General features: G+C 49.2%; 1 protein-coding gene across 3 annotated transcripts in view; it reads right to left on the reverse strand.

Moving 5' to 3' along the window:
• Positions 1–14722, reverse strand: part of SLC38A5 (solute carrier family 38 member 5) — a 66066-nt gene that overhangs the window by 12440 nt on the left and 38904 nt on the right. For all 3 annotated transcript variants that reach the window (XM_083420233.1, XM_083420231.1, XM_083420232.1), the window contains exons 4-10: positions 10870–10985; positions 9969–10042; positions 8929–9021; positions 8236–8317; positions 3148–3230; positions 968–1026; positions 608–757 (exon numbers count right to left, since the gene is read on the reverse strand). In XM_083420233.1, the coding sequence (XP_083276359.1) occupies positions 608–757; positions 968–1026; positions 3148–3230; positions 8236–8317; positions 8929–9021; positions 9969–10042; positions 10870–10985 (657 nt within the window). The remainder of the gene's footprint in view (positions 1–607; positions 758–967; positions 1027–3147; positions 3231–8235; positions 8318–8928; positions 9022–9968; positions 10043–10869; positions 10986–14722) is intronic.

Raw genomic sequence — 14722 nt, forward strand, 5'->3', positions numbered from 1 at the left:
GTTGGCAGGAGCCAAGACAGGGCAACGGGAGCTCACCCCGTCGCAGGGATTCGAACCGCCACCTTCTGATCAGCAAGCCCAAGAGCAGAGGTAGGCAATCTAAGGGCTGCGGGCCGGTTCCGGCCCCAATGGGTTCTGGATCCGGCCCGCAGATGGCCCAGAAATCATCACATGGTTCTGATTCATATCGTTCGGAAATCGCTTCTGCGCATGCCCAGACCCCGAAAATCACTTCTGCGCAGGCGTGATTTTCAGCGTCTGGGCATGTGTAGAAGCGATTTCCAGTGCCGTGGACATGCACAGACGTGATTTCCAGCTTCATGCTGTGCCAGTCCGGCCCACGGACGATCTCCATGGGAGTGATCCGGCCCATGCCCAGTATGCCTTGCCGACCTCTGCCCAAGAGGCTCAGTAGTTTAGACCACAGCACCATCTGCGTCCCTCCTTCAGACCCATGTCTGAAGTATGTGCACACACACAGATCTCCCATAAAATTCTACAAGTTCACTTCTGAGCTCTGCATTTGATGCAGTTTCTCTACGCCTTCCAGCCACTTTTAAGCCCCTACACGTCCCCCAGAATCCTTTTCAAGATCCTTTCTACTTACCTGGGAGTTGACAGTGAAGACTTCAGGAGCACAGACATCATCATCATCATCAGACCCCAAAGTGCCATTGTTCCCATTATAGTAGACGGGGGGCTTTTCAGAGTGCGTCCCATTGAGGGGGCAGGGAATCTCAAATTTCTTGTAGATCACCTTTATGGCGGGAATGAAAACTGATGTTGAATACCAAGCTTGGAAAAGGAACAGGGAGTGGAGGGAGAAGCTGCCCCAAAATTCACTTCTGCATTAAGTATTAGGAGCCCTGCTGGATACCCATTTCCTATTACACCTGGCAGGTTATAAAGGAAACACAATTCTCCAGGTGGGAGAAGACTGCGCTTCTGAAAATTCCCATCAACTCACCGAGATGAGGAAGAAACACATACAGGTGAGGGAGAGCCCACTGGTATAACCAAGATAACCTGTGAAGAGAAGGAGGGAGAGAGAGAGAGAGCACATCAAGCTTCCACATAGAGTAAATGATAAAAAGGATTAGAACAGGTGCCCTGTTCAGTTCTCTTCAACCGGCTTGTAAACAACGCCATTTCTTGCTCACTATGTTATCTCCATGCCATGGGTAGGCAAACTAAGGCCTGGGGGCCAGATGCGGCCCAATCGCCTTCTCAATCCGGCCTGCAGACGGTCCGGGAATCAGTGTGTTTTTACATGAGTAGAATGTGTCCTTTTATTTAAAATGCATCTCTGGGTTATTTGTGGGGCATAGGAATTCATTCATATATTTTTTCAAAATACAGTCTGGCCCACCACATGGTCTGAGGGACGGTGGACAGGTTCACGGCTGAAAAAGGTTGCTGACCCCTGCTCCATGCCAACAAAAACAGCACCTGTTGGACCTCTCTCCCTATCATTCTGCTAAAAGGCACAAGAGCCCTGATCACAAACAAACAAACAGGCTGGGGGGAAATACCTGAAATTAAAAATTCTGCAGTTTTGCTGGACTACGAAGCACATTTAGGCCGCCCTATAGAGGGGAAGTTGGGGGGATAGGGTGAACATATTTATTGGGTGCTTCCAGAACACCACTATTTTGTGACAGGGTTCAATGGTGCACCAACAAATTCAGGTTGCACAACGTAAGGTGAATAGGCACTGTTGCAAAGCAAACCCGCTTCCCCTAAAAGAATCAATACTTTTTTCACAATAAGGAAAAGTGACAGGAAAATGCACTGGATAGAATGAAATAATGCTTGCCCGACTTCCACGCAAACAAATCAGAACCAAGTGTTACATGAAAAGCTAGTGCTGTCTAACCTCTCCGCAAACTTTGCGCCAACAAACCAGAATGAATGCTCCATAAATAGGCTGACTGGAAGGGACTGCCGTGATTCACATGGGAAAAGGTCTGCTTGCAGTGGAGACAGTGGCTTCTTTAAAAAATATTAATTACTTGATCAGGAAAGGGTGTGTGTGTGTTGTCTGTGAAAGGACCCTCTTAATGGTGGCCACAGACCACCCTATCTTCATTCCAGGAACATTCTGGGAGCACAGAGGTAAGTGGCAACCTACTCTAGAAGTAAACTTTGACACCTATTTATTTACAGTGGTGCCTCGCAAGACGAAATTAATTCGTTCTGCGAGTTTTTTCGTCTTGTGAATTTTTTCGTCTTGCGAAGCACCACTGTGTATTGACGGTTTCCCATAGGAATGCATTGGCGGTTTTAAAAAAAAGGTGCAAGACGTTTTCGTCTTGCGAAGCAAGCCCATAGGGAAATCCGTCTTGCGAAGCAACTCAGAAAACGAAAAACTCTTTCGTCTTGCGAGTTTTTCGTCTTCCGAGGCATTCGTCTTGCGAGGTACCACTGTACCTCAAATAAATTTCTTAAGCCTGGCCCAACCCTCTGCAACAGGACATACAGATTCTTCTTCACCCGAAACATTTCCCATGGGCATGCAAGCATACAGGGAAAAGTAATTCTCCAGAGGAAGCAGCTGGTTTGACAGGACAGTGTGAGAACAGGATGCTACTCATATGATGCCAAAGCTGATTCCCTCCAGCAGAGGGCGGGAGAGACACAAACAACACACAACATTGCCTTCAACTCTCAGGGAAGAAGGAAGGAAATGTTCACTGCGGTGACACACACACACAGGGCCGTCTTTAGCATATGCACCGCCGGGGTGCAAAAATCCGCCCAGCGCCCACAAATTTAGTTTAGCCCCCAAATTAAACATTATTTTGACTCACCCGCTGGAGCGCCGCTTGCAATCACGCACACCGCCATTGCCGCCTATCGTCCGCCCAATCAGCGGAAGCAGCCGCCTGTCACTCACAATTGCCGCAGCGGCAGCCAATACACAGCAGACATTGCCACAGTCACCAATCGCCCACCAGGTAGATAGTTAAGAGCTTAAGCGGCTTCAGTGACAGGTGCCTGGCGCCCCCCAGAATTCGGAGCCCAGGTGCCCCGCACCCCTGGGTAAAGACGGCCCTGCGCGCGCGCACACACACACACACACTGGGCCATAGCTTATCCAAGTGTACCCAAGCAAAACACCAGGGACAGATGCTCTCCATCACTTACCCAAATGTTTCATCATAGCCAGAGGTAGGATGACACCAACGCTGACAACGATGATCAAGACATTCCCGTTCATGTACCACTCGCTGAAAACAAACAGTATCAAGGTCACAACAGCCAATGGATGCTACGTTTTCCCCCTCAGATGAACAGAGGTAAAAGTAAGCAGGGCTCCTGTCCCTTAACAGTTGCATCCAAGAGGGAATTCAGGCAGCTTTTCTTGCCTTTGTGCAATGAGCTTGAATTCCCCCTTTTGCACAGTGGCTGGGAAGCACAGGGTCCCGGTTCTCCTTGGCATTTGCTCACTCAATCCCGTCCCCTCCATTAAGTCTATATGGATATTAATGAGCAAGAACAACCAGCAGAATACTTCCGAGACAGGAAGCCACATTACGAAAAGCAACAAACGCATCTGGCACCCTCAAGGTCTAGCAGCTTTTATAAACTTTTGGAAAGCTGCTATCCATGTCATCAGAAAGCTTGTGCACATGGCAAATGCCTTTTGAAGTTATTTCTACTGCAGCAGACTCAGGTTTGCCATTCCCTGCTACTGTAATGTGCTCTGCGTGGAGCTTCCCTTGAGATGGATCTAGTCGCTGCAGACAATGCAGAATTTTGCATCTGGGCAGCTGAGAGGAGCCACTGGGCATGCAGACCTTACACCAGTGCTGAGGATGGGCACTGGTTGTCAGTCAGCTACCGGGTCATGTTGAAGGTCTTGTTGACACACAAAGCTCTGAAAAACTCAGGTCCAGGTTCCCTGAAAGATCACCTGTCTTGTGAGCCTTTGCGGCATCACACCCTACAGAATATCATAGGGCGGTGGCCCAAAACAGGCACTTTCTGTTATTGCCCCTGTACTGTGGAATGTGTTTCCTTTTGCCATACAGGTGGCTTCATATGTCTTGGAAAGAATTATCTTCTGCCCAGGCTTTCTCTGACCCATGAGATCAGACCCTGTTTTCCATCCTCTGGATTTCTGTTTCATTGATTTTTTTGCATAATAATAATAAATTTTATTTATATCCCGCCCTCCCCAGATGAAGCCGGGCTCAGGGCAGCTAACAACAATAAAACAGTACAAAAGTACAGCACAAACAACACTCTAAAATCATTCATTATAAAATTAATTAATTCAAGCCACTGGCAACCATTGGGCCAGAGCTCCGCAAAGATTGCCGAGGGAGGGAGTCAGGCTGTGCCCTGGCCAAAGGCCTGGTGGAACAGTTTTATGTGTTTCTATATTGTGGTTTTAACCGTTTTAAGACGCATTTCTATTTTATTTTTTAATGGTATATAGTTTGTTTTTAGACTGCACTCCTTAACTAGACAGTTTATAAGATATCTTGGGTACCAAACGCTAGGAAAAGCCCTCTGCCAGAAACCTGGGAGATCCAGCAGCTCTCAAGACGAGATGGAACAGCGCTGGATGAACCAGACTGTATAAGGGAGCCTCAACAGAATATTGATAGCTTTAATTTTTAGTTTTCAAAAACAAACTTTCCTAACCCCAGTGACTCCAAGTGGAGGCATGAGAATAAAAGCCACAAAACGTCTTCTAGACCAGGGACGGCATTTTGCGGAAAGTGAATTTAACTGCACACAGTGACCATCCCCACCCCTTTTTAGTCGCTCCACATAATCAGCCAAAATACAGTCATACCTCGTGTTGAAGCAGCTTCAAGCATTTTTGGGTTGCACTCTGTGGCGACCCAGAAGTCATGGAGCGCGTTACTTCTGGGTTTCCCCGCTTGTGCATACGCAGATGCTCAAAATGACATCACGCGCATGCGCAGAAGTGGTGAAACACGACCCATGCACGCACAGACACGCAGATGCGTCTTCCGTTTACTTCAGGATGCGAACGGGGCTCCGGAACAGATCCCATTCGTATCCAGAGGTATCACTATACAGTGGTACCTCGGGTTACAGATGCTTCAGTTTACAGACGCTTCAGGTTACAGACTCCGCTAACCCAGAAATAGTACCTTGGGTTAAGAACTTTGCTTCAGGATGAGAACAGAAATTGTGCTCTGGCGGCGCAGCGGCAGCAGGAGGCCCCATTAACAAAACTGGTGCTTCAGGTTAAGAATAGTTTCAGGTTAAGAACGGACCTCTGGAACGAATTAAGTTCTTAACCCGAGATACCACTGTATAGGTGTAGCTTTCCCCCCCCCTTATGAGTGAAATGGAAGGCAAGTTTTCTTCTACCATGCTCCGTGAAGCCCACCAAGGACCCTCCTAGCTTCCAGGGCTACATTCAGCCGGCACAATGGACACCAGAACTCTGTAACTTGGCACCATCTTTTCTATGTCTATCTTTTCAATAGCCAGTGTGGCAAAATGGTTAAAGTGTTGGACTAGGAGCTGGGAGAGACCAGGGTTCGAATCCCCACTCAGCCATGAAGTTCAATGGGTCACAATCTCGCAGCCTAACCTACCTCACAGGGTTGTTGTTAGGATAAAATTGGGGGTGGGGGGGGAGAAGAACCACGTACACCGCCTTGAGACTGTTAGAAGAAAAAGGTGGTCTATAAAATATAATAAGTAAATAATATTGATTCAACTAATGGGCCCACTTTCTCCAGCAGTAGCAGCCCTGGGCCTCAAGACTGACTGAGCAAGATTCTCCCTCACAGAAACATAGCATTTTGATTTACTGTTTTTAACAGCTGGGAGTGAGAGGTTCAAACAACATGTTACACAACACAGCTATGTGAAACATTAGCCAGAGGTTACTTTGCCACGAGACAGCCTTGGGGACGGGGGGCTGATTTTTGGTGCAGTAGCGGCAGGGAACGGAGGGGCGCTTAACCTTCTTCCTGGTCACTTTCCTCTGCAAAAACTCCTTCTTTTCCAGCCCCTTTTTCTCCTTCCCTTTATCTAACTCTGGCCTGGATAATGTTACAAGACAGCTGTGTTTCGATGTTGTAGTTTGGCCCCAGGTTCAAAGCAAACCTCAAGTACAGGTGTCAAGGGGAAGGTTGTAATTCACTTGGGGGGGGGGGAATGTGCCCTACGCGTTTCTGTTTGAGGGGGGTCGGGTCCTCCAATTCAGGCCCCAGAAGCTCTCCTGCTCAGGGAAGGCATGTGAAGAGGGCAGCAAGCCCCACGCTGGGAGCCATTTATAGAAGGGAAACGGAGCCAAAAAAGGCCAGCTGCTTCCCTCCATAAAACGGCTCCGAAGGCCTCACAGCAGACCTAGCTTGAAGGGAAGGGCCAAGATTGGGGGGGGGGGAGAGAGAAGGGGAAGAATCCTGATCCACTTTCATCGCGGGTCACAGTGGTCCTACGATGGCTCCAGAGGGAAGGTCAATGCGGGTTCAGATCCTTAAAATAACCACAGATGTGATTGGGTGCTGCCCCCAAGTTGACTCTGAGGTGAAACTACTGGGTGTTCTCACTGGCTCGAAAACGGATTTTAATTTAAAAATCTGTTGGCCATCGTTAAATAAAATAAAAACAACTGTTAGTAAGTTGAAATCACACACAAAAAAACTCCCGTGGAATAAGCTGAGGAATGCGTCCAGGCAGGGCCAGGGAGCCTGGGGCAACTTTCCAGGACTCCAACTCCCATCAGCCCCCACCAGCAGAACCAGTGGCCAGGGATGCTGGGAATTCTAGTCCAACTAATATCTGTAGGGCTGCAGGTTCCCTATGTCCACCCTATGGGTTGTGGAAATGGGTGTTAATTGCTTTAGTAGTACTTCGGGGTCAAGTCTGGTTGTCCTCAACATCTTGCCTATAGCAGTAATGATGCTCAGGAAGGGAGGGAGGGAGGGAGGGAGGGAAGGAGGGAAGGAAGGAAGGAAGGAAGGAAGGAAGGAAGGAAGGAAGGAAGGAACTGAAGGCCGTGTGTGTGTGTTTTCCTCTTCCTCTGGGAGTTTGAGCTATTGTTGTTGTTTATTCCCCTCTCTTTCTTGACAACAGCGGGGTGGGGGGGAGTGTCAGTGTTTGGTCCCCCTCCTTGCAAGGGTTCTTCTGTATATACCTGAAGAAGTGAGAAGCGAAGTTACAGGGAAGCAGGCAGAGGGCCTTCTTGGTAGTGGCGCCCGCCCTGTGGAACGCCCTCCCATCAGATGTCAAGGAAATAAACAACTATCTGACTTTTAGAAGACATCTGAAGGCAGCCCTGTTTAGGGAAGTTTTTAATGTTTGACGTTTTATTGCATTTTTAATATTTCGTTAGAAGCCGCCCAGAGTGGCTGGGAAAACCCAGCCCGATGAGCAGGGTATAAATAAATCATCACCATCATATGTTGTTGTTGTTTTCCCCTCCACTCTGGAAGTTTGTGCAGGGGTGGACTTTGGCAATCTTTCGCAAAATGGCGCACTGAGCAAGGCCAAAATTTGGCACCCTCAAATGGATCTAGTGGATCTCCTCAATTTGGTGTCCCTCAGCTTGGCACCTGTGTGGGGCAACCACCCACACCACCCTAAACCCGGAACTGGTTTGTGTTTGTTGTTCCCCTTCCTCAGCTCTGGGGCTCTGATGCTTCCCACCCAAACACCCAAGTTCTGTTTCTTGGTTCGCCATCCCATTTCCCCCTGCCAGCCATACTTCTTTCTGGGGTCTGTTTGCTTGCTTTCCAACCTCCTTCTCTCTGGGTGACAGATGCTTTTGTCGCATTCGCACCCCTCTCCACACACACACACCCTGCCTTGAAAAGATATGGACACTGTGCATTTTCCCTTTTTCCTGCTCCCAGCCAGGCTGCCTCCCTCTCAGCATCTACAAAACACACACCCCACATTGTGAGCAAGCAGGGGAGGGGACAGCAAATCACAGCAGAACACACTTCCACAGGCCACCACAGGCATTTTGTGGCCTGCCGTGGCAACCATTTTGTTGCGGTGCTCACAATTCTTTTTGAAAATGCCAAAAGCACTCAGAAAGGTTGCAGATGATCTGGGCTAAGCAAGATCAAGTGAGGCCCTACTAAGTCACCTTCTATTTCTTTTTGGAATAAATTTGTACACTGAGTGTGGTCGCTGACCCTTCCTAATTTTTATTTAAAAAGAAAACAGAAACAACAGAGGGGGAAAGGTCAGTAGAGGACTGAGAACTGAACTGGAGGTTGTTTTGCTTACCCGTTGTCCCCTGACAGCCCTAAGAAAGTTTGGATCACAAGTGGCAGCTCAGATTTAACGATAAACAGGTAGCTGGACATTGCTGTGAAAAGAAAAAGCTGTCAGGAGGATTTCCCTTCTTGACCTGGCAGGAGGAGAGCATTCAGCAGGGCCGCAGGACAAAATTTTTCCACCATTTCGCATACAAGCCAAATCAGGTAGCAGGTATGATGCGGAATTCATGAGAAAACCGCCAGAGTTTTGGCACCCTATACAGTTCTTTGCCCACACATTCTCTCCTGCTAGCAGTAATACAGGATAGATTTTGCACAGACAAATGGACTAAACATTCAGGGCAGTATCCAGGTAACATGCCCTGTAAGCGCAAGGATTTCCACTTGCACAAGGAGACTTTCTCCTCCTCTAATCACCCTGTGCAAGCCCCACACCCTCCCAAATCTTCTCCGAAGGGTTGGGGGAACCCCTGGAGCTTTTTTGGGGGGGGTTGCATGGAGGGGGGAGAGCGGGAGGAAGTTCTACTGCACAAACAGAAATGAATGGATGGGATGCTTCTTGCCATTATGTTGGGAGACAATCAATAATGCCTACAGGTTGTGGAGCCCCAGACTTGGGGGGGTCGGGTGGGCTTTGTGTTAGTGTGACAGATTGTTTCTTAGCCTCACAGAACATCTATGGGTCAGAGCAAGCCCTTACCTCCTATGTTGTGTATTGAGATTATCACAGCTGCAACCACTTTGCCCCCGTGGCCAAAAGCCCGGAGTCCCAGCTGTTCGTAGGCTCTAATTCCTAGATAAAAAAGAGAGGTGCAGATTGTTGTTGTTATTGTTTTTTCACAAATGCCTAGGAAATCATCTTACTTGTAACCCATGGCTCCCGGTTAGTGTCACCGCTCCTCCAGTTCAGCCACCTCCCCTCTATTTACCAGTAAGGCTTCTCCTATCATGAACATCGCCACTCGCCACTCCAGCTCTCACGGGACTTTCCCTATTCTGCCTCGTCAGAAAAGTGTGCGATTCTACGTGAAGGCAGTGAAAGGAGGCCCAAACATGCTCTTCAGGCATAGCGTGCCTGGTCCCAGCTGACACAAAACACTACAGAGATCTAACTCAATTGCAAATGCCAATTCACCTCATCCCTCAATCATTTTAAAAACCAGGACTCTGGGCACTTTGGAAGCTGCAGGTGGCAGAAGTTGTGCAAGAGAGGCTGAGGAGAACGTTCAAAGCATGGGTTTCTCTGCCATGGCTTGTCAGATTTGGCAAGTGTTGGTCCTGTTCCAAAAGCCTTCAAAGCCTCTTCAGCCAGAGGCAGCACTGGGCCTTGGTGAAGACTTGACGTTTTTATCCCCCCAAAATTTTTTTGATTAAGTTTCCACTGAAATGACATTGCATTTTAAAGTTGCATTTTAATCTTGTTTTTTAAGCTCTATTTCAATCAATTGCTTTTATTTGGTGTTAGCCACCCTGAGCCCGGTCTTGGCTGGGGAGGGCGGGGTATAAATAAAATTTATTATTATGAAAAATAAAGATCTGTGCACTCACAAATACAGCGTGTCAGCGAAACCCTTCTTGAACCAATTCAAATTCTGCTCTAAAGACACTGTCTGACTCCAGACAGAGGAATGAAGTTTCCTGCTCCCCACGGCCAGAACACCTTTGATTTGTGCCTCTTGGGGCAAGTATAAATGGCATCCGAGGAGCAGCGAAGGGCTTCTACCGCTGCCCACAACTTACCCACAACGCCAGCGCATTTCAGCAGCAGGTGGATGGAGTAGGAGGACAGCAAAGCAATGCAGATCAGAAGCACCCTAGAGAAGAGATGGACAAAAGTAAGCATCAGCCACACACTGTTGTCCCAGGGGCAGGGCCTGCCAACTCCCCAAGCTTCAAATCCAAACCTAACTCCCCCCCACCCTCCCGCAGCCAGGCACAGAATCCCAGAGGCCACAGAGTCCTATCAAACGTCAGACAAGGGCAGTCCAACTTTTCATACCAAGTGGGCTACAAGTGTAGTTTGATGTGGAACTTCTGAACTGCACGCTTGTCTTGTTGGGAAGACGGGGAGCAAGGCCCACATTTGTCCTAGAGCTCCCCACCTTTTCCCCAAAGCTGCGAAAGCGCTAAGTAGGCTTTAGGAAGGAGGCTCTAGGACCCTCATGCCTCCTTCCCAACGCCTCACTGACCCAGATGTGGGAAGCCAGGGCGAGGGCTGGGGAAGAGGGAGAATCAAAGGTTGGCGAGGGCAGCCAAGAAAGGCATTGAGGGCCGAATGCGGCCCGAGGGCCATGTGGTGGACCGCCCTGCTCTAGGCAGCACATCTGCTTTGCATGCCGAAGGTCCTGGGTTCCATCGCTGGCATCTCAGGTGCCTGAATGCCTGGACAGCCGCTGCCAGTCCCTGCAAATGCTACCAAGCTAGTCAGCCTGGCTCTGTGTTGGGCCGCTTCCTCTGCTCCTATGAGCCCCTGCTTGGGCGTTTGCTGCTCTGCTGCTGCTCCCAAGAGGCAGCTCTGTGCGTGCTGCCCTGCCAATGGCCTGTGCCCTTGGGTGGGATGTGTGGGGCGCGTTCCCACCCGCTTCCTTCCCCCCAGGGCTTTGAAGCCTCCCTGGCCGGTGTGCTAAGCAGGGGCACTCACACAAAAAGGACGATCCCCGTGTTCCTCATGGCGTAGGCCAGGCCCAGGATGCCGCTGCCCATGATGGCGTTGCTCAGGTTGAAGACCGACATCCCAAAGGACGTCTTCCCCTCAAACTGCAAGTCAGAGGGGAGGGAAGAGTCAAAAATCAGGTCAGAGAAAAACGGTGGGGCGCACGCAACACAAGCAAAGGGTTTCGCTTCTGTGGAGGGGGAGAGACCGTGGTGTGGAAAATGCATTGTTAACAACAACAACAAAGCACAGCAGGGAAAGGGAGCCGTACGACTTCCTGGACTACAGCTCCCATCATCCTTGACTGTTGGTTATAGTGGCTGGGGCTGATGGGAGTTGGGAGTCCAGCAATATCTGCAGGGCCACAGGTTCCCCACTCCTGACGTAAAGGGACTGGCGCCTATGACAGAGTCTAGGGGCCAGGAAGAAAAAGGAACTTGGAGAACATGGTGTTCATGCTGGTAGTTGGGTCAGGGGTCTTGGCTGGTAGGAGCAATGTGGGAGGCAAGAAGCAGAAGAAGAGTTTGGATTTGATATCCCGCCTTTCACTCCCCTTAAGGAGTCTCAAAGCGGCTAACATTCTCCTTTCCCTTCCTCCCCCACAACAAACACTCTGTGAGGTGAGTGGGGCTGAGAGACTTCAGAGAAGTGTGACTGGCCCAAGGTCACCCAGCAGCTGCATGTGGAGGAGCGGGGAAGCGAACCCGGTTCCCCAGATTACGAGACTACCGCTCTTAACCACTACACCACACTGGCTCTCCTCTGCGTAGTGCAAGGCGTAGTGCAAACATTTAGACCAGCCTTCCTCAACCTGATGCCTTCCTGCTGTTGAAGGACTACAGAGCTCATCATCCTTAATCGCTGGCCAGAATAACGGGCTGATGGGGGTTGCAGACTAGGGGGAAACCTGGAGGGTTGCCGACTGGGGAAGCTCCTCAGTTCAGACTGCGGAGCTGGGAGATGCAGGGGCTCCTCTGCTCAGGCCTCAGAGCAGCTGGAGCAGATTGGGCTAGTGAAAGTGTCTTGAAAGGCAGAATAAGGAAGGGGTGCAGGAGGGGCTTTAAACTGGCAGGACGGTTTTGATGCGCAAAGTATGAGGAGGGGAGACAACAGTAGGACTGGCAGTCAGCTTCTAGGAGAAGAATGGCCAGAGTTGAGAACAGACAGGTCTAACTCTTTGACATGGAAACTCAGCTTTAGCATCCAACAGATACTGAACCAACCATTGTAGTCAGATTCAGCGGGACAGGCATCCTTCAGTAAAAAATTATGGCTGTGGGGTCTGGTTATCTGCTGGGTGCGTAGTTTGGCCCTCTGGCTTTGATGCCTCTTCTCTTAAAGAAATTATAATTATAATTATAATAATACTCTAAGGTAAAGGTAAAGGTACCCCTGCCCGTACGGGCCAGTCTTGACAGACTCTAGGGTTGTGCGCCCATCTCACTCAAAGAGGCCAAGGGCCAGCGCTGTCCGAAGACACTTCCAGGTCACGTGGCCAGCGTGACATCGCTGCTCTGGCGAGCCAGAGCCGCACACGGAAATGCCGTTTACCTTCCCGCTAGTAAGCGGTCCCTATTTATCTACTTGCACCTGAGAGTGCTTTCGAACTGCTAGGTTGGCAGGCGCTGGGACCGAACAGCGGGAGCGCACCCCGCCGCGGGGATTCGAACCGCCGACCTTTCGATCGGCAAGCCCTAGGCACTGAGGCTTTAACCCACAGCGCCACCCGCGTCTAAAGAGACTTTTTAAAAGGGGACAAAATGGCACAGACATCACCGGGGCCTGCCCACCCATGAGGCAAGCTGAGGTGACTGCCTCAGGCAGCAGCATCCATAGGAGCAGCATTTACAACCTCCAAGAAAGGCATGGCGGCATCAATGGCTGAAGTCAACATGTTGGAGAGCGGATCCGCTGCCTCCTTGGCAGCCCTCCCCCCAATGTGGGCTCTTGGCAAATAGGAGGCACCGCTGGTCTCCTCCCACTCCTAGGGAGGAAAGTGGGGGGGGGGGGGGTCTGCCCTCTGGAGTCTCCTGGGTTCTGTACTCACCCAGTGTGATTCAGAGCAGGCCCCTTCCCACACACACCACTGCCTTTGATTCCCACTTCAACCACCTAGGAAGGTTGGTTTGATCCCCCCTATTGTGTCCAATGTAAATCTTCACTCCCCCTTTGCTCCCGGGCTGGGGGTGCGCCATTTTGTGGCCTCAGGTGTCAAACCGTCTAGGGCCGGCCCTGCGCATTACAGCAGGGACCAGTGTGCTGCCATTTACATCACAGATGAAATTCAACAGGAGCCCCCCAACACTGCTGCCTGCCACCACCTACTATGCCTACAATAGATGCTCTGTGCTACTGGGGGGGGGGGCACAGAGGCAGAATGGCATTTCGCCATGTGCAAAAAAAGTAGACTGCATGGGAAATTATACAATCCTGCTGCAGATGCACAATCTGCATGGTATTTGTCTGCTGCTTGAAATTTTATTTTTTGGGGTGAAAAAAATAATTATGATATTGAGATGTACGGGACTTGATGAACTGTTTGAGCGAAAGGCTCTTTTCCGATATGCGAGACTGGATGCCAGGCTAAGACCAAGCAGCCCCTATGGAAGGAAAAAGGTTCGGCCAAAGAAGATCAAGAAGAAGATTGGCAAAATAAATTACTGAACTATGCAGAACTATTTATTACAAAAAAATGGCAATTGTTCAATGCATATTTTTTAAGCTTTGTGTACAGATTTTTACATTAGTATAACTTTTAAAAGTCACTTGTAATAAGATGAAGAAGGTTTTAAAATTGGATTGTTAAGCATATAAGGTTCTATGGACGTGCATAAAAAAGTACCGTATTTTTTGCTCTATAAGACTCACTTTTTCCCTCCTAAAATGTAAGGGGAAATGTGTGTGCGTCTTATGGAGCGAATGCAGGCTGTGCAGCTATCCCAAACAGCAAGAGGGATTGCTGCTTTCACTGCGCAGCGACCCCTCTTGCTGTTCTGGCTTCTGAGATTCAGAATATTATTTTTTTCTAGTTTTCCTCCTCCAAAAACTAGGTGCGTCTTGTGGTCTGGTGCGTCTTGTAGAGCGAAAAATATGGTACATTATAATGGAACCAAGAGGGGGAGTGGAGGGACGTCGACTAAAAATTTATGGTTTAATTTGGTTATGAATTTTTTCTTTTTTGTTTTGTTACTTTTGGAAAACCAATAAATTGTTATAAAAATAAAAATAAATTATTTTTGAAGAGGTTCCTGTTGGTCATGAGCCTGGAATCCAATGCAATGGATATAAATATGCATATAGTAAGCATCATTAAATAGGAAACGGACCACAGAGAATCAGCAGAAATTAAAAAGAAAAGGGGCAAGCAGGTGAATGAAGGGAAAAACTGTGGACAATGATAAAGACAGAATCTCAAAAGAGGAACTGGTTGCTCTTGCTACTGGGCTGTGCCACTGGAGATTGACTGAAGGGGTGCAATCACAATGCTTGAATGCTTCCCTAATATAATAAAACCCTTCCACATATAAAGCTAGCCTGTTGGGGAGAACAGCTCTTGTGGCTAGCCTCCTCTATGCCATGCTGGTTTTCTGTTAGCATGAACTGGTTTAAATGGAAGGTCCTTCAATGCAGCCTCCCCACCTGCCGTCTGAACGGAAGGGCACGGTCCAGGAAAAGCGATGGCATGCGATTCTCCTGGTGGCGTGCTTCAGCTCTGAAGTGGCCAAAAGGTGCATCTGGCAGAAATGAGGGCAGGAGGAAAGATGAGGAAAGCAAAGGTTGCAACATCCGTTGGCCAAGCACAGAGCCCTTTGCCAACCCCATAAATTCTGAGTACAGAGGA

This window comes from Podarcis tiliguerta, assembly GCF_965153285.1.
Source record: "Podarcis tiliguerta genome assembly, chromosome: 17".
NCBI classification, from domain to species: Eukaryota; Metazoa; Chordata; class Lepidosauria; order Squamata; family Lacertidae; genus Podarcis; species Podarcis tiliguerta.